Source organism: Phocoena sinus, chromosome 10 (assembly GCF_008692025.1).
Source record: "Phocoena sinus isolate mPhoSin1 chromosome 10, mPhoSin1.pri, whole genome shotgun sequence".
Classification (NCBI taxonomy): domain Eukaryota; kingdom Metazoa; phylum Chordata; class Mammalia; order Artiodactyla; family Phocoenidae; genus Phocoena; species Phocoena sinus.
This window is the reverse complement of record NC_045772.1, coordinates 53,964,001-53,983,739: the sequence shown is the minus strand read 5'-3', so window position 1 is coordinate 53,983,739 and position 19,739 is coordinate 53,964,001. Positions and strand designations below refer to the sequence as shown.

The 19,739-nt window shown below is 43.7% G+C and overlaps 1 protein-coding gene across 3 annotated transcripts in view; it reads right to left on the bottom strand.

Moving 5' to 3' along the window:
* Nucleotides 1–19,739, bottom strand: part of PPM1H (protein phosphatase, Mg2+/Mn2+ dependent 1H) — a 271,045-nt gene that overhangs the window by 6,522 nt on the left and 244,784 nt on the right. For 2 of the 3 annotated variants that reach the window (XM_032645110.1, XM_032645108.1), the window contains one exon: nt 16,033–16,184. In XM_032645110.1, the coding sequence (XP_032501001.1) occupies nt 16,033–16,184 (152 nt within the window). Of the gene's footprint in view, nt 1–9,811; nt 9,852–16,032; nt 16,185–19,739 lie in introns of those variants that run through there. The other variant, XM_032645109.1, reaches the window with a different exon arrangement.

Sequence of the window (19,739 nt, the reverse complement as noted above, 5' to 3'; positions counted from 1 at the left end):
AAGAGGCCTTTGGCTAAAGAGGCAAATACATGCCCCCTTATCCACATACTGCCACTCATATACTATATTCAGAAGAGCTCTCAGATGCTCACCCCAGGTTACTCTTGGGTTTATATTGAATTGTGTGTCTGAGATAAAACCTCACAGGGAAAGGCTACCATCAATATCAGTTGATGTTTATTACCCTAGTGATTGACCAGGGTCTAGACCTTAGCCTTTCAAGTTCAGAAAGCTGGCTGAGGCAATATACTAGTTCGTAGATTCATCTGTCAGGGCTGAACACACCTTAACTCAGCTCATGAGCAAACTAGACACAGAAGATTATGGCAAGTAAGAGAAAAGATGGCTGGCAGCAAAAGGAAGTTACTTAAAAATGTTAAAAAAACAGATGAAGGAAGTCAGGACCGGTCTCTGTGGTAATCACAGGTCTGGCGGTCATGGGGCAATGGCTGAGATCAGAACAAGGTTAAATGAAAGGTTAAATGAACAGGATTTCCCTGGTGGCGCAGTGGTTAAGAATCTGCCTGCCAATGCAGGGGACATGGGTCCAATCCCTGGTCCAGGAAGATCCCACATGCCACGGAGCAACGAAGCCCGTGCACCACAACTACTGAGCCTGTGCTCTAGAGCCCGCGAGCCACAACTACTGAGCCTGCGCTCTAAAGCCCGTGAACCACAACTACTGAAGCCGGTGCGTCTAGAGCCCGTGCTCCGCAACGAGAGAAACATGCGCACCACGACGAAGAGTAGCCCCCGTTCACTGCAACTAGAGAAAGCCTGCACACAGCAGCGAAGATCCAATGCTGCCAAAAAAAAGTTAATTAAATAAATTAATTTTTAAAAAAAGTCTACAAACAATAAATGCTGAAGAGTGTGTGGAGAAAGGGAACCCTCCTACACTGTTGGTGGGAATGCAAATTGGTATAGCCACTATGGAGAACAGGATGGAGGTTCCTTAAAAAAACTGAAAATAGAGCTACCACATGATCTGGCAATCCCACTCCTGGGCATATGTCCAGAAAAGATGAAAACTCTAGTTTGAAAAGATACATGCATCCCAGTGTTCACAGCAGCACTATTTACAATAGACAAGACATGGAAACAACCCAAGTGCCCATTAACAGATGAATGGATAAAAAAGACGTGGGGTGTGTGTGTGTTTGTGTGTGTGTATACACACACACAATAGACCATTACTCAGCCATAAAAAAGAATGAAATATTGCCGTTTGCAGCAACATGGATGAACCTAGGGAATATCGTACTAAATAAAGTCAGGCAGAGAAAGAAAAATATTATATGTGGAATCCAAAAAATAATACAAATGAATCTATTTACAAAACAGAAACAGACTCACAGACATAGAAAACAAACTTACGGTTATTACCAAAAGGGAAAGGGGGGAGGGGATAAATTAGGAGTATGGGATTAACAGATACATACTACTATATATAAAATAGATAGACAACAAGGATTTACTGTGTAGCACAGGGAACTATATTCAGTATCTTGCAATAACCCATAATGGAAAAGATTCTGAAAAAAATACATTTAAAACTGAATCACTTTGCTGTACACCTGAAACTAACACAATATTATAAATCAAGTATACTTCAGTTAAAAAAAGTTAAAATCAAAACAGTGCCTACCTCATTTTATTTAAGTCACATAAGAGCATCATCCATAGTTAAAGGCAAGAGACCATCCAGATATTGCTATTGCTGGAGACTTTGGGTATTGAAAAAATGGTCAAAATTAGCTTTGGTATTTTAAAAAGCAGCATTAGGTCACCTAGAAAAGATGGTTACCCAGGAAACCCAAGGGCTCTAGAAAATTAAGGTTTTCTTCTCAAAACTGGTTATTGCCTATGCCAAGATAACGTCCCTTGAGCCTGCATTTCTCTCTGTCATCCATTCTGTCTTCCCTTCGGTGAACTCTCAAGAGAGAGAAGACCCATTTTTGCTTCCTCCATTTCTTACTTCCCTTTTTCTTCCTTCATTTCTTACCAGTAGGCCCAATACCCTGCTAATCCAGCCTCCTACACTTCTCCGTGCTCATTCCACTTGACCTTTCTCCAGCACAGACACCGTACTTCTGGCCATCTTCTTTATTCTTGACATCTCCTGTCTATTCTTCTGAGTTCTCCTTTTTGTTTGCAGAGGTGGGAGGTGTTGAGGTTGGCTTGCCCACCACACCACGGCACACTCCAAGTTCTCCTATGTCTGGGCTTCCATGACACGTGGCACAGCTCTTCTTACTTTCCTTGGTAGGCCCCAGTTAGGACTCAGGAAGAGTCAATAAATGTTAACTTACTTTCACTGCCAAGGTGGGACTTTCTCATCTATCATCCTTAGTTAATGCTGTCCCCAGTCTCTTAAGTAAGAAATCGTAGTCGTTTTCAGTGCTACCTTCTCAACCTGATATTCGCCAATGATAAATTCCACAAGGCACTGTAGGACTTCTAAACTTTGTATTATTTAAAGTGTATTTCATTATTGGTAGATGGCTAATTAAAATAAAATCTCACCTTTATAGTTACTAAGATGCACGTTAAACCTGTTGTAAAAACCGCTATTCTGAATTTATTTTTGCCACCATTCACACATACATACATAAAGTTTATTTAGTATTTTCTATTTTTCCTTCCTTTGATTTCTGTCAGGTTGTTTGCTTTCTTGAATACCTTTTTCCTCTCTCTACTAGTTGAGAACTGATTATTTCTGTTGTTTTAGCAGCTATGCTTAAGTTTTTAATATATGTCAATCAATATTTGTGTCCTTCTCCAGAAAATAAAAAGATATTAGAATGCCTTCTTTCATCTGTAATGTTATTGCCTAGTATTTTAATTTTGCCTTGTTTTTAAACTCCTATTAAGTAATTATTATGATGTATATAAACCAACATAGTAACTTCTTTGCTTTTCGAAGTCCATTCCTTTCTTCTGGACTTGATTTCCTTCTGTTGAAGTACATTTTTAGTAATGCTTTTAACAGTGGTCTGTGAGGGATAAACTCACCAAGTTTTGGGGCCACAAAAATCTTTATTTTTGCCTTTAATCTTGGATCATAGCTTTATCAGGTATAGAATTCTAGACTGACTTATTTTACCTTAGCAGTTTGGACATAATATTTCATCTTTTCTGACCTCTCTTGTTGAGAAGTCTGTCTTGTTTCATTTTTTTAAAATAAATTTATTTATTTGATTTATTTATTATTTTTGGCTGCTTTGGGTCTGCTGCTGTGCACGGGCTCTCTCTAGTTGCGGCGAGTGGGGTCTACTCTTCGTTGCAGTGCATGGGCTTCTCATTGCAGTGGCTTCTCTTGCTACAGAGCACGGGCTCTAGGCACGTGGGCTGCCGTAGTTGTGGCGTGCAGGCTTCAGTAGTTGTGGCTCACAGGCTCTAGAGCGCAGGCTCAGCAGTTGGCAGTGCCCAGGCTTACTTGCTCCGCGGCATCTTCCCAGACCAGGGCTCAAACCCGTGTCCCCTGCATTGGCAGGCGGATTCTTAACCACTGCACCACCAGAGAAACCCTTGTTTCATTTTTTTTTATAAGTAAACGTCTTTTCTCATTGGTAGCTTATTAAATTGTTATTGTTGATATTTTGTTGTTGATGGTATGAAGTTCCACTGAGACATAATAATGAGGATTTCTTTTTATTTATCATGGTTGGAAATTAGTTTTACCCCTTCAAACTGAGAAGATATTTCTGATTCTGGAAAATTTTCAACCATGAACTTTTTGAATGCTGACTCCCCTCTATTTTTTATGTTTTCTCCATAATTTTATATTTCCTCCTGTTAGATCCTTCTCATTTTACGTTCCAGATTTCAACCTCTTTCCTGTTTTTTTAAAATCTCTTGGTAATATCTTTCAGTTCACTAATTCATACTTTAGCAGTTTACTATTCTCTCCATTCAGCGAGTTACTTTATTTCAATGACTTATTTTTCACCATTGCAAATTTCTATTTGGTTCTTTTCCAAATCCGTCTCTTCTTACCTTATGGTTCTATTTGTACATGTTTAAAGTTTCTTTCATCCCGTTCTGTTAGGTTTTCTTTGGGGGGACAGAGGGAAGGCTCTGTTGTATCTAGTTATCCTTTCTCGTGGTAGGTTTGAAGGTAAGATAGGAGCCTCTCTTCAGTAGGGCTGTTTACCGTGTGCCTTGGGTTATCTACAGAGATTTTTAAGTGTGCCTTTACTGGGGGACGTTATGGGTTCTTCCAGTTCTAGAACACGTTGTAGGTGCGATTCTTGGCTTTAGGATCCCCACACCCTACGTGTGGTGTGAGGTTTAGCCTCACACTTTCCTGTGTGGCGGGCCTACCCACCCCCCTCCTCACAGAACCTCAGTTTCATCAGGTTCTTGCCATCATCCACGTCCTGCAGGAAGGATGCCCCAACCTGAGCGGGAAGCTTAGGGAGAACGCCTTGGACCACTGCTTCCAACACTGTGGCCGGGAGCCGGATTCCTCCACCTGACTTCTCTTTGCGAGGCTTCCCTGGCGAATGCGAATGCGGCGTCCCCCCTGTGAAAGAGCAGTCTGCACGGACAACTGAACGGCGCTGCTTAGACGCTGCCTGCAGGAACTGAACAGCGCAGCTGAACTCTAGGACTGGTTTCCTTCACGCTACAGGAGACACGGTGTTGAAATGAAGTCACAAATGGTGTTTAGGTAAAATGAGGCCACTTGTGGGGATCCTTCCTCATAAGCTGATCACCTCAACACAACCCCAGGCACCCAGTTCTTAGGAGAAGGTTTCTTTGGCCCCAGCTCCCATCTCAGCCAGGCTGACGGACACTTTAGCACTCACGAGCGTCCTTAGTCAAGCGCCATCTGCCCCAGGCAGGAAACCACCTTTAAGGTTGCTTTCTATCAAGACTGGTACCTGAGGAAAAGAAGAGACATTTCCTCTGGAGGGAAAGGACTGCTGCTCCTCTCCCCCATTTCATTCTCCTGCAATTTCTACCTGACAAGGGCTGTCTGGTTTGGTAACAAAAAAGACTGCTTCATGTGGCAGTAAGACAGGAGGGTTCTACGGAGTTTGGTGCTGAACACAAAGGCACACGCGCCAGAGACTGAAGGGCGCAGGAGGCAGCGGGAGAGAATTTGAGTCAAAACATGGAATACAAATACAGAACATACAGGGGAGCAGCGGAGAAGAACATGGCGCAGCGGATGACAGCGAAAGCGTCGTGGATTCCGTTACACCCCGGCCGGGATGACGAGGGGCCGAGGAGCTCCGTGATTCTGGAAGCTGGTTGTGGGGCGGCAGCAGGGCCCGGCCTGAGGGCCTCACGCGGAAGGCTTGGTCAGACCGCATCCGGGAAGTAGTACGGGAGCAGCTGGGGTACTCACCCCTCCTAACGGAGAGTCTCCCAGGGAGACCAGTTTTGTACTTTGAGAGCATTTTTCTTCTCTGGCTGAAGCTTTCCATATCGATCGGCCGAGCTCTGCTGAAAGGGGCGGCGGTCGGGAGGGGTCTGACTTGGCAGGCGCACAGGGCCTGGCGCAGAGGCTTCCTCGGGCCGAGCCAGAGGGAGCAGAGGAGGGACAGTAGGGGAGAGAAGAAAAGCAGAAAAGGAAGAGGGGCTGAAGGACCACGGGAAGGCCGGAGGCTCTTTTCACAACCACTGACGCTAAAGTCAGGGTGGAAGGAGGCCAGAGGGCCAATCCTCCATCGTCTCTGTCGTCCTTGCCACCTCTGGGCACTTCTTAGCTCTTTCACCTCTTCGGTGGGGTGTACGAAGGGTCCCGGGTGTGGGCTGGGTTGCCACGGGTCCCAGCCTGGCTGCACGACCGCCCACATCGGGGGCGCTGGGGAAAAACTCCTTAGCCTCTCGAATCTGGAATAATGCTAGTGCATGCCTCAAAGGTCCTGCCGGGGTAAACAGAACCTTCCTAAAGCATTTCCCTCATTAGACATAAAAGGCCTCTCTCCCCCACCAAGAGTTTTGCCCGCAGTCATCCACCTTTCGTAGAGTCTCTTCCCACAAGACCACATCTGAATCAGCAGATTGGAGTGTCAAAAATAAGTCCGTTTCAGGCCTCAGGCTGTAAACTGGCCTTAAAGCCAACAGTTCTAGTTGGGCAGGAACTTCTATTTGCCATTTGGATGGTACAGACAGGGTCTTACAAGAGGGAGGGTAGGTGGCAGGAACTGGGGAATTAATGGGTTCCGAATATTTGCATATAAAAGGCAGCTTCCATCTGCTGAGGCCCCGTAGTAATAGAGTATGATGGGAAGAGGAGAAGAAATCCTCTTTGCATTCTGAGCAGGCCTCTGAGATTTAAGAGGTAGAAAAGCTCTCCCAAGCTTGGGAACATTGGCAGGGATCTATGGTAACGGGGTAGGTGGGGTGAGGGCGGGTGACTTGGAGGGAGCTCTTTGTTGTGCTCAGAACCAGGCAACTTGTCCTGGGAGGAGGCCCGCCTCAGGCTCACTGCTGGGGGCTGAGCCACATGTGTCCCTTGTCTGGCTCTGAAGCCACTGAAGGTGCTCACACCAGCTTCTGTCCCGCCTGGAGTGTGGGGACTTCACTCAGGTGGAGTACCCTGAGACACGGGAACAGCGACAGCCGCTGCCCACAACACTGTCCCTGTGTCCCCTGGGGGGGTGTGTGTCAGCAGGTGCAAGGCCACGGACTAGGGAGAGCTCACCACCCCCATGGGAGATGGCGAGAACACCCACTAGGCCTCGTCCACCTCTCTGCCCCAGCACCAGCTTCCTGGTTTCTCAAGGTGGTGTGAGTTTTAGTTCAAATCCCAAACAGCAACATTTCGATAGGAGGGGGCATATCAGACTATTTCCTTCTGCATCGTCCCTGGGAAGCCCTTTAAAATGCCCCGATGGGGGCTCCCCTGGTGGCGCAGTGGTTAAGAATCTGCCTGCCAGTGCAGGGGACATGGGTTCGATCCCTGGTCTGGGAAGATCCCACATGCCGAGGAACAGCTAAGCCCACGCGCCACAACTACTGAGCCTGCGCTCTAGGGCCTGCAAACCACAACTACTGAGCCTGCGTGCCACAACTACTGAAGCCCGCGCGCCTAGAGCCGATGCTCCACAACGAGAAGCCGTGCACCACAATGAAGAGTAGCCCCTCTCGCCACGACTAGAAAACGCCCGCGTGCAACAATGAAGACCCAACACAGCCATAAATAAATAAATAAAATTAAATAAATAAAATGCCCTTATGTTCCAACTAAGTGGCCACACAGCTCTGCTCCAATGGCCATATCAACAGCACTGAGGAAGGAAAGGTGGGCCTGGCAGTGGGCAGTTCAGAGGCTGCCAAAGGCAGGATGGTGGGCTGACGTCCACATTCCCACGGATCTGAATATGCTCAACATTGCAAAAGAAACAAAAATGCAGATTTTATCTAGTCTTCAACATGAGATAAAACACTCACCAATTTGTTCTTAAAACCTGTAACTGATGTGAGGTTGGGGCCGGCGATGGGAGGAACCCTTTCTTTTTACATTTGAGGCATAGTTTTTCAAAACCATATGGCAGGGCTTCCCTGGTGGCGCAATGGTCGAGAGTCCGCCTGCCGATGCAGGGGACACGGGTTCGTGCCCCGGTCCGGGAAGATCCCACATGCCGCGGAGCGGCTGGGCCCGTGAGCCATGGCCGCTGAGCCTGTGCTCCGCAACGGGAGAGGCCACAACAGTGAGAGGCCCGTGTACCGCAAAAAAAAAAAAAAAAAAAAAAAAAAAAACCATATGGCAGTGGGAGAAGTTAGTTCAGCCAACTCACAGAAACATCTCATAAAAAGAACCTTTGTCTTTTGCCAAAATGGTTCATATTATCAAGGTAATACAAACTAGCATTTAATACCTGCATTAATATCCTGCTGTCAGTTTTGGTGGGTGTTTTACTGTTAACTTTCTACTGATTAATCTCTTCCTCATCAATGTGGTACACAGTTATCAGAGCCAAGGACAGCATGGATATGAAGAACATTTGAAGCGTGACCATCCAGAAGGCTTCTCTTATTAGGGAGATGCTGTCTGGAGTTTACAGTATGTTGGTACTTACAGATGTAATACCCCTTCATAAGCCCCCAGAGTGACATGGCAGGGGCACTGAAGGTCATTTGGTCCAAGTTACCAAGATGAGGTTTCCACAGACAGGTTCTGGGAAATGAAGGACTGGGCAAAAAAATCCTTGCTAAGTCTTGCCTGGGCATTTGGAATGTAAATCCATGACATGTTTTCATGTGTTCTTTGGCCCAAGGTCCACTCAGCTTTGCCCACACCTATCTCCGTTAGTAATATTAACAATTTATTCCTTTCTAACATTACTAAGCATCTTCTTTGCATATTTACGTACTTGCCCATTTTGAATATTCTTTCTGGGAGACCTGCCACTAAACCTCCAGCCTTACAGAGGAGATAATCAGTCTGAGATATCTTGCCTCAGAAAACCCCTTCCACGCCTCTCTCTGAGCACCCTTTCCAAATTTTGCAGGATGTTTAGGCCTCCTAAGAGAATCTTACTGGAATTAGTAAAGAGAATGACAGGTTGTGTAGCCCAACCCCCGTGAATTCCAACCACGCCACCTGAAAATGTGAACTTGGTATATTTCCTATCAACGGTTCATTTCATGACCCCACAAAGGATGCACGGAGCTGCCAGCTCTGCTACACTTCAGGGCATAATCCAGTAAAAAGAAAAGAAAGAAAAAGGGCAACTGCACTCATGTTCTGGCCTGTCCACAAGGCCTCCTTTTAATTTTCTGGTTCCTTTCTCGAGACAGTTCAGAACAGCAAAAGGACTTAATAAGATACGCTGGGGTCAGGAAGGTCATATAGCTCATTTTTACCCCACCTCTGCCAGAGAGGATGGTGTGAGGGTCAGAACTTCGCAAACATCTCTCTCTCTTAATCACCTCTTCCCTCACAGTGCATCCTGGAGGGGGAGATGGTACTTTAAATGTTTTATTGGGAAGGATGTCATCAGAGGAAGACAGTGCCAGCAATCTGTCAAGAATGGCTGCCAGGAAGAGGAGAAGAAAAAGAAAAAACCTACACACAACATGAACAAAGCCAAATGATCAAATGGCAAAGCCTTCAAGTCCTTCCTGTCACAGGACTAATGCCCTGCCTCCTTCTGTCCTGCTGAATTTCTAAACAAAACAAAACTCAAAACAGGCCCATTCAAAACGTCAAATGAAGAAACATTTTGTTGTTCTTGTTGCTTTGTTGCCCTTCCTATCTCTCAGGAGGCCCACCTTGTAGAGTGCAACTTCCCTTTCTCATTTTCCATCAAACGATCAGCCAGCCTGGTCAGACCCCTCAGGTCTGGACCCAGAAACCCTCTATTCCCACCACTCACATGACTAAATAGGCAAACCTGTGGTCCTGGGCTACATCTGGGGAGAAATGTATCCTTCTGGCTGAGTAAGAGCTCATAGAGCCACGGGAAGGGTATGATAGCGGGTCTTTCTTCATCACAGAAATTATGACCTAGGCTAAAAGTTATTAGGACGACTTCCACTCCTATTTCTACTTTGCATGACAAGGTCAGAACAGCTCCCGGTTGGGAGGGCACCGTCAGGAAACCCACTGCCGTGGCTTCTGGGACTGAGCTCTCCATGCGCCTCCCAAGGAAACACACTAAGCCTGGGTGTGAGTGTGGTACCCTCCTTCCAAATCACAAAGATACATGCAAATATGGCACACACATGAAAGACAACATCATTTTACGTAATGCCTAAGGCCTGAGTTTGAAATAAATTAAGTTTATCTGATTTCCCAATATGGCTTAAATTACTAAGGAGCACAGAGGGGTAGAGAAACAATCCATACCTCATATTTTCACCATCAGATTGTCCAGAATGTTTTCTGACTGTGGATCAGAATGAATGAATTACACAAATTCCATATCATTATCACAGACTCTCTTCCCTCCAACTAATCTTCACATTCATTCATTTTGTCAGTGCTTGAGGTCTGACACGACCTGCCCCATTCACCTCTCACGCCTCATCTGCGGACACTACCCCACACTAACCCCAGGCAGCCATACTGACTGTTGGGTTCCTTGAAAGCACCATGTTCTCTCTCCCTGATGTTGCCCCACCTTGCATTGACTGACATACACTCATTTACGCCTCACGTTTAAGTTTAGACATCCCTTCTAGTGGGAAGCTTTCTTGCCTATCCCTTGTGCTATCTTTTTAATCATTCATATTCTAACTTCCTTATGCTCTTGTAACCTCTAGACCTTAAACTCCAAGAAGGCAGGGACCTGGTCTGTTTTCTTCACAAATTCTTCCCCAGTGGCCATGGCTCATAAAATAGGTCCTTAATATTTCCCAGATGAATGAATCTGAATGGGAATTATTTGGCAAAGAAGATACCTTCCCCCATAAGGTCTCACTGTTTTAAGATGTCAAAAACCAACCAGAATTTTTCTGATCTCCAGCCAGATATTTCATCTCTTAGCAATGAAACTGTGCCGATTTTATAACTTTTCCTTTCACTCATTCATCTATCTGACACAGGATTCTTTCTTAGGCTTTGGTTTGCCATCTTCCCTGAAAGGCAAATTCAAAACCTTTTTTCTTTCCTGCCCTTTTGTTCCATGGAGATCCCTGTAAGCCCTGTAGGTAACAGATCTCATGAACCTAGGGACCTATTCTGACCTGGCATACCCCTGCCCAGTGACAGCACTGCCCACAGGTTACCACTCCCTGGAGGGCAGATTTGTTGCCATGGAGAGACGGGGGCTGGTAAGGAAAACCAAGCCAGCTTGGAGAGATTTTAAAAAGCGTTGGGTGCCTTTTCACTCATACCTGTCAGATGGCTTCGCAAAGCTTTATGAAAATAATTACAGTAGAGAAAATCAACAGGAGAATGTTGCTAACAAGTAGGATATAAAACACAGATTAAAACTAAAAGCTCAACAGGAAACAAAATGTCTTCGAATTCAAATAAAAGAATCTTATTTGCAGTACCATCGATTCCTTTGTGCCTGAGAAAATTTATACACACAATTCTAGAAAGAGAAAGAATGTCTAGCTTTAATTTCTTCCTGAAGGAATTTTTTGTTGTTGTTGTGAAAGATAGGAAACATATAAGTATAGCAACAAACACAGAATAACAACAACAAATACCCAGTAGTGCTTACTATATACCAGGCACTTCACTTTATATATAAGGATGAGGTCAGGACTACTGGAACCCCCATTTTACAGATGAGGAATCTGAGGCATGGAGAGGTTAAGAGACCTCCCCAAGGTCACAAAGGTCACAAAGTCTAGAAGGGGCAGAACCAGGATTTAACCTCAGGCAGTCTGGCTAGATCCACACTGTTAACCACTAGACTACACTGCCTCTCATAGCTAACATACTAACAGATGTATGAAAAAGATATACAGTTATAAATAACATGAACAATCATACATCTACCATGTAGCTAAAGGAACAGAACATTGCCAGCAAATATCTCAGAAGCTCACTATGGGCCTCTCCACAAGCACACATTCCCCTCTGACACCTCTCTTCCCAAGGTAACCATTATCCAAATTTGGGGTTAATTCTCTTGCTTTTTGTTATAATTTTAATATCTGTATCCCTAAGTGATATATTGTTAGCTTCCTAGAATCATAATATGTGTATTCTTCTATGACTGGCTTATAAAACTCAACATTATCTCTTTGAGATTCTTCCCTGTTAAAGATCACAGCTTTGGTTCATTCTCATCTGAGGACTGTGAATTATTTCATTCTTTGTTTATCCATCCTATGGTTGGACATGCAGGTTGCTTCCAATTCTTATAATAAAAACAATTGTGTGCATACCTTTTTGTATAAATTGAATTACACCAGCACCAGAATAGAAAAAACACCTGGGTTGTTTGTTAAAACACAGATCCCTGGGTCCTACCACTGCAGTTTTATTTGGTAGATCTGGGGTTGAGCCTGAAGATTTGTATTTCTAGCAAGTTCTCAGACGATGCTGATGCCATGTGACCCAAAGACCACACTTTCAGAACCACTGCTCCAGGGTACAGACCTAAGAGTGGAGCTTCTGGGTTATAAGATATGCATATGCCAAGCCGTCTTCAGAGTCTTTCTACAAATTCACAAATCCATCTGCAGTTGTTCTACATGTTTTTAATTATTTCTACTCCTCTGACTGTTGAAGTTTCTTTCATATATTTATTGGCCATTAATTTTCTTCTGTGTGATGACCGTTGGGTACTTGCTCATTTTTCTATTGGGTTATTTGTGTTGTCTTTCTGGATCTGTGACAGTTCATTGTATTTATGGGTATGAATCCCTCTTTGGTTATACAAATTGCAAAGATCTTCTCCCAGCTATCACGTTGCCATTTTATTCTCTTTATGTTGTCTTTTGAAGAAGCAAAGATGGTAATCCTAATGTAGTCAAGGTTATCAATCTTTTCTTGTTTGTGCTTTCTGTATCTTGTTTAAGAAATCCTTCTCTACTATAAGATCATAAAAATAGTCTCCTATGCTATTTCCTAAAAGTTGTATTTACTTTTCCTTTCACAGTTAAGTCTTAACTTGCCTGGACTTGATTTTAGTGTATGGTGTGAGGGAAGGACCCATTTTTAATTTTTCTGCACCATCTTAATTGTTCTGATTTTGAGAAGTGTCACAAACATTCTTGGCATTTTGTTCTTCCATATATATCTCAGAATCGGCTTACAAAGTTCCATGAATACCTCACTGGAATTTTGGTTATAATTCTACTCACTCTAAAGATCAATTTAGGAAAAATTAATATTTTAACAATGTTCCTATTAAAGAATATGTATAGGTTCATTACTGCCGCATCTCTTATGACTGTTTTTTATTGCTAATATTTATTTGCTGGACCCCCTTGTTTTTGATTAGTCTTAAGGGAAATTTATCTAGTTAGTTTTCTTTTTAATTTGCTTTTTTTGGAGAAATTATTTTTTGTGGTAAAATACACATAACATAAAAATTAACATCTTAAAGTGTACAGTTCTGTGGCATTAAGTACATTCACATTGTTGTATAACTACTACCACCGTTTATCTCCAGAACTTTCTCCTCTTCCCAAACTGAAATGCTATAACCATTAAACACCAACTCCCTATCCCCCCGGCCCGGCACCTGGCAACCACCATTCTACTTTCTGTCCCTATGAATTTGACGACTCTAGGGACGTCATGTAAGTGGAATCATACGATGTTTGTCCTCCTCTGACTAGATTATTTCACTGAGCATAATGTCTTCAAGGTCCCTCCATGTGTGAGAATTTCATTCCTTTTTAAGACTGACTAACATTCCATTGTATTATATACCGCATTTTGTTTATCCCATTTAATTTGTTGATGGACACTCGGGTTGCTTCCACCTTTTTGCTATGGTGAATAATGCTGCTATGAACATGGGTGTACACGTACCTATTTGAGTCCCTGCTTTCACTCATTTTGGGGTACATACCCAGAAGTAGAATTAATGGATATATTTATATGTTTAATCACCATACTGTTTTCCACAGAATCTGTACCGTTTTACATTCTCACCAGTAATGCACAAGACGTTCCAATTTCTCCACATTCTCACCAACACTTGTTTTTTTCTCTTCGTGTGTTTGTTTTTAAATAGCCAGCATAATGGGTGTGAGGTAGTATGTCAGTGTGGTTTGATTTGCATTTCCCTAATGTGTTAGCTGTTTTAAAGAAACAGATTTTGGCTTTACTGTTTATTTTTATTGTATATTTGTTCTCTTTTTTGTTATCTTTAATTTTTCCTTCCATTACTTTTCCTGGGTTTATTTTGTTGTTTTTAATTCTTAATCTAGATGCCGTTGTTGAAATAAGGACCGCAGACCTAAATTTTTAAATTAGGACAGTGGTTTACTAACAGCCTATATGCAGGAAAAGAGCACACAGTCCATAAGTAGACAGCTCCACTCCTGTGGCCCCTCAGAACTGTGAAGTTATAAGAATTCCTGTGTACATGTTTATAGGAATAATATGGGCAGAATTAGCCCAGTAGCACAAAGCAGGCTTCTAGATCTTACTCTGAGGAATAACTTTCTCTTTGGTTAAGGGGCTATTTTTCTTTTTCTGTGGTCAGAAGCCTGGAGCTTGTGGGCAGGGTCCCTGTGATCTGGGGAACTGGGAGGTTGGGAGGGTTGGAAAAAGTTCTTTTATGATATGGAAGGAATATAGTCACTTCTGGCAGGTCAGGGATGAGTAGAGCTTTTCACCTATGCATAGCTCATTAAATTGGTGGGGGGGGGAAGGCTCAAAATTCAGCCTTTAAAGTCTTGATATGTAGTATTATTTAGGCCCTGGTAATTTCTAATTTTTATTACAATTTTTTGATTTATAAGTTGTTTAGAAGTTTGGTTTTTAATTCTATATGGGCTTGACTAGTTTGAAAATTACACTTTCTATTCTTTCTTTCGCTTTCTTAGCTATTTAAACACATTTCAAGTCTAAAGTTAAACACTTTTAACCTCTTTTCAAGTAGAACCATAGCATACTTTAGCTGATTACTATCTCCACTGGCCAATTTATTATGCTGTTTTTATTCAGTATTTTATCATTTTTAACCACATATTAGACATTCTTATTGCAGTTTTTATATAGTTAGTATATGTTTAAGTATACCTATTTACTAATAGCTTAATAATCCATCTTACTTCTCAGTCTTCCGTCTGGGATCATTTCCTTTTCTTATCTGAGGACATCCTATAGAATCTTCTTCAGAGGAGGCTGGATGGCAGTAAAATTTCTCAGTTTTGTTCTGCCTCAAAATGCTTTTACTTCATCCTCTTTATTGATATCTTTACTGTATATAAAAATTCTAAAAATTGAGAGCTGCTTTTCTTAGCCAACTGAAGATATAACTCCACTGTCTTGGCTTCTACTGTTATTTTTGAAAAGTCAGCTATCACTGTAAATGCTACTCTTATGTATCTGTTTTGTCTTTCTGGCTGCTTTTAGTATCTTTTTTGTTTAAATTCTTCCGTTTCATTATAAAATATCTACTTAAAATTATCTCTTTCTTTCTTCTGCTTTTGAGATCTGTTGGGCTTTCTGGATCTTAGGTTTAATATCATTCCACAGTTCTGGATTGGAACTTTTTTTTTCCCACTTTCTATAGTATTTCCTTTTGCAATTCTTTTTAGCCTCTTAGTTATCTTCCTAGTCTCAATCTCACTTCATCCTTTCCCTCTTTGTCTCTTTGAGCCATATTCTGGATTGTTCAGATCAGTTCTTCAGTTCATCAGTGTACCTGTTCAACTGTCTCCAATCTGTTTAATCCATTGAATTTGTAGTTCCTATTTTTATATTTTTCATCTCCAGAAGTCCCATTTCTTTATTTTAAAAATCTGTGCAGTCATTTACAGTCTTTTGACCTTATGCATGATTTCAGTGCTTTTAAAAATATTTCTGAAACCTGTTAAAATATTTATTTATATTTTTTGGCTGATAAATCCGATAATATTTACAGGTCCAACTCGGCTCTCTATTGTTTCTGCTGGTTTTCACTCACGGTGACTTATTTCCTTGTGTTCTAAGAGAAAGGTGCCTTTCTCCAGAGGGGATTTCTGTTTACTTCTGAGTCACCTAGGGTTGTTTAGGATGTTTTCACGGCCATCATGTTATAAGGAATCCCTACTTTAATCTTTCTCTCCTTTCCCAATGTTTCTTGAAAGAAACAGTTCCTCAATGGATGGAAATGAACGCTGGGAGCATTTGCTATCATTCTTACGAGGAGGATCACAACGTGGGTTATTCCCACTTTGTAGGATATGAAGGAAGAATCTGAGAAAGATATACTGCTGAAATATCTCACAAAACAAATTCTTTACCACCTGTATCTAGGTTTAACTTAAGGAGGATTTTTATTTGGCTGTGAAAGTACCTCTAATAAGAAGTGTAGTCCCTTTTGCAGCTTGGTTACTAAACCATCTATATCAGAATGAATGATGAAAAGTGCAAGATTATTATTTATTTCAGTCACGTGAAAGACCGCTTAAGGAACAACCCTCCAATCACAGAAATGCACAAACCTGTGAGGGTCATCTGGATCACAGTTAGGGAGAAACTGAGTGACTGCTTCTGCCACTTCTTCATTTGATAAAACATCCCAGAGTCCATCAGTGGCCAAGATCAGCACATCATCTGCTCCATGCTCGTATCTGGAGAGATCGTAGACTCTTACCTGAAATGAACAGCAATACCCCTGCTTAAGAAGTTGGGAGCATCTTATTCCCCCTAGCAGACTGGCTTCTGATTTCCCTTCCCTTTTCCCGCCCAGCCCAGTGGTTTTTAGGTGTGCGCTATAAGGCAGTTGGGTATACAGCAAGCTTTGTGGCTACCTTCAAAGGTAGCCTCCTTTGAAGACTTGCTTGTGTAGACATATCGGGCCCCAAACACAGCTGTGAATGAGCCCAATAAATTAATAGTTGACAAGAAAGAAATTAACTGAAAATGTAATGCCTGAAATGTGGCTGGAACAATGACTCACAATAGATACAGCGGTAGCGAGAAGAGCAGCCGGAGGCTTGCTGCCTTCCTTCCTTTGCACATCCATCCGACAGACATTTATTAAGGGCCTGCTCTGTGCCAGGTGATCTAAGTATAAAGATAAACAGCAGATTTCCCTGCTTCTGAGCTCTCAGTCTGCAGGGGAGATAAGGCCAGTCTAGGATCCAAGGCAGCTACTCTGCATGTATTGGTTTAGGACTAAGGAGACACACTTTATTTCATGTACTCACTTCATACCTTTTGGCTTACCTGCTCTGAGGCCCATGGGGCTGGACTTATCGCATGCAACGATGGGGCTCTGATACTACACGCAGGTTTGAGGAGCCTCAGTCTAGCCTAAATCACAAAGGACACACGCCAAGTCTGAATCTCCTAAGTGTGTCTCAACAGACTGTCCTCACCTCTAGTGCCTGGAATGACTTGGCTATTTGAACATCCCCCTCAACTCTCGGAAAAGAACATAGTGACCTTAGCAAAAATAATAATAATAAGAATCAAGGCTTACTTGCACTAGGCCACAACGCCATGTCACCCCTGCTCGGACAGGATGGGAGGGAGAGGAGTTTGGGATTTCACTGCTATTCCCTGCTAATTTGATGGGACCAGCCCCTGCCTACACCACTTCAGGAGCTGAGGACAAAGGCAGGTCAATTTCATCAATCTTCCAACTCTTTCAACCCCACCTCATTATCCTGTTTTCTAAAAACAAGTCTGAGTGAAAGGTGTAGGCCAGGGGAAGGGAGGGGAAGGGAAAGAAAGGGAAGGGAGGGGAGGGAAGGCGGATGGAGTATAGGCAGCTGTTCCCGTGTCCCATCACACACCATCACTGTCAGGTCATCTCAGATCTCGAGAGAATACAATTCTAAGAGGCCTGCAGAACGTTCACATCCGCATCTTCAAAAGCCAAGCCTCCTATGTTTTAGGAAGGTCTGCCCAGGCCAGTGACCCCCTGCCTGCCACAGGGCCGGTCCTATGGACGAACAGCCTACACCCAGCAGCAGAAAACAACAAAATGCCCCGCACTTGCCCACAGAGTTTTTGGAAAATGAGCTCAAATGAAAAACAGCCTTTGTGGCTGGTGAACAAGACGGCAACAATCAGCTAATGGCGCAGCACACGGACCGCACTCAGGAGAGGAGCACTCGGGGGAAGGCTGGACTGGCTTTTAACATCTTCCTCTCAAAAGGCAGGGGAAGTGTACATTCTAGAGAAGGCACTGTGCCCTACGAGACCAAATTAGAGAAAACAGGAGGGGGGAATCTTAAGTTTACAACAGACTGGAAAGTCCCAAACGCCAGAATTTTGTCTTCAGGCTGCTGAACTCCTGTGGTTCAATTTTGACTCTAGCGGCAACTGGATCCCCTCTGCTTTACCTTCTGTGGTCCCTGGGTGTCTCAGAGCAGTGCTTCTGAAATGCTGATGTGCACAGGAATCAGCCCGGGACCCTACTAAAATGGAGATTCCAATTCACTTCTGGGGTGGGGCCTGAGAGCCTGCTGCATTTCTTTTTTCTTTCTTTTTTTTTTTTTTTTCGGTACGCGGGCCTCTCACTGTTGTGGCCTCTCCCGTTGCGGAGCACAGGCTCAGCGGCCATGGCTCACGGGCCCAGCCGCTCCGCGGCATGTGGGATCTTCCCGGACCGGGGCACGAACCCGTGTCCCCTGCATCGGCAGGCGGATTCTCAACCACTGTGCCACCAGGGAAGCCCTGAGAGCCTACATTTCTAACTTGCTCCCATGTGATGCTGCTGGTCCCTGGACCACACTTTGACTACTGAGGCCGCGGAGGAGTCCTACTGGTCTGTAACAAAGAATCCAAGGGCTCAGTGGCCTCTATGATGCCTGTGTAGACTACCCCGTAGGGGAGGCTATAGCGAGGATAGCACATGTCACCCCTGGGCTCCTAATTTCAAGTCCTATGTCACTGTGTTGTTACTTCCAGTGTGTAATAACTTTGCTTGCGGAAGACTGCTCGCTTCTTATTGGGGTAGATCTACAATAAATTTCTGTGATACTTTGAGCTCCACAGGATAGAAAATGTTTCTTATAAAGGGAGGTAGGGAGATGTGGATGTCAGGTGCTTGTAGCACCTTCTGCTTCTAGCAAACTAGGAGATGCCACCTGCCCTGCAGCTCCTTTTAAAAGAGAGGTTTCTAAGGTCAAAGATAACAGCCATTTCATTTCAGGACCTGCCCCGTGTGTAGGGTGCCGAAATCTCTTCAAGTGCTTTCTGTGGCCCCCCAAAGCGTGGAGATTTGAGTTGTTTTAAGCTGAAGCTGTTTTATTCAAATGGAGATCTGGCCAACAAAACGGATGTGGGTTGATAAACAGCAACATGTTATAAAATGTTCCTCTTCACTTCCATCAATAAATTGAATCCTTCCCTAATTCCACTATTCACATTTCCACACATAACCCTCTAATGCAGTTTCCTTGGCCAACATGAAAATCCCTTTCAGTACCATTCTCCAAGCAATTTTTATGTAAATAATAAACAGCTAGTCTCAACCCTATTCCCTGAAGCACTCCCCAATTAACATCCTTTTAGGTTTTTTTTTTTTTTACTGCTACCCTTTGTTTCCTGCCCTTTAGCCAGTTTCCAAAGGACTTTGCCAACTTTCCACTTACAACTTGTCTTATACATTAACCTGTGATGCAGAACATTTTGTGAAAACGCTCTCAGAAAAGCCGGACTGCCATGCAAGGCATCCAACTGCACGCTTATCCTCCCCAGCGGCTAGGGCTTCAAAGGATTCCAGTGGGCTCTGGAGACCCGACCTTCCCTCCCCGAAGCTGTTGCAGGGCCTCCTCAATCAGACCACACTCGCCTCCCCGGACCTCCCTGTTCCATTCCTCAAATAGCTTCTTAATGTTCGGGAAGCTTCACATCAAAAGTAATGGGCTCTGTGGCTCCCCAGGACTCAGACATGAGGAAGACAGTCTCTGGGAGGGGAGAGATACGATCTGCAAAGGCCTTTGTGGGAAGGGGGTCTGGAGAACACGGGCAGGGTCCTAGTGGCTCCTTCCCGCGTGCCCATCTGCCAAGAAAGGCCACGGGCATCCTGAGACTCTTGCCGTTTCTCAGCGCAACAGAATTTGAGCCGTGGAGAGATGAGGCTGGGGTGGATCCATCTGCCCTCCTGGACCCTCCATGACATGTTTATTGAGCACTTACTATGTGCCAACAGCTGTGAACAAAAGTGACAAAGTCCTCACAACTTCTAAACTAG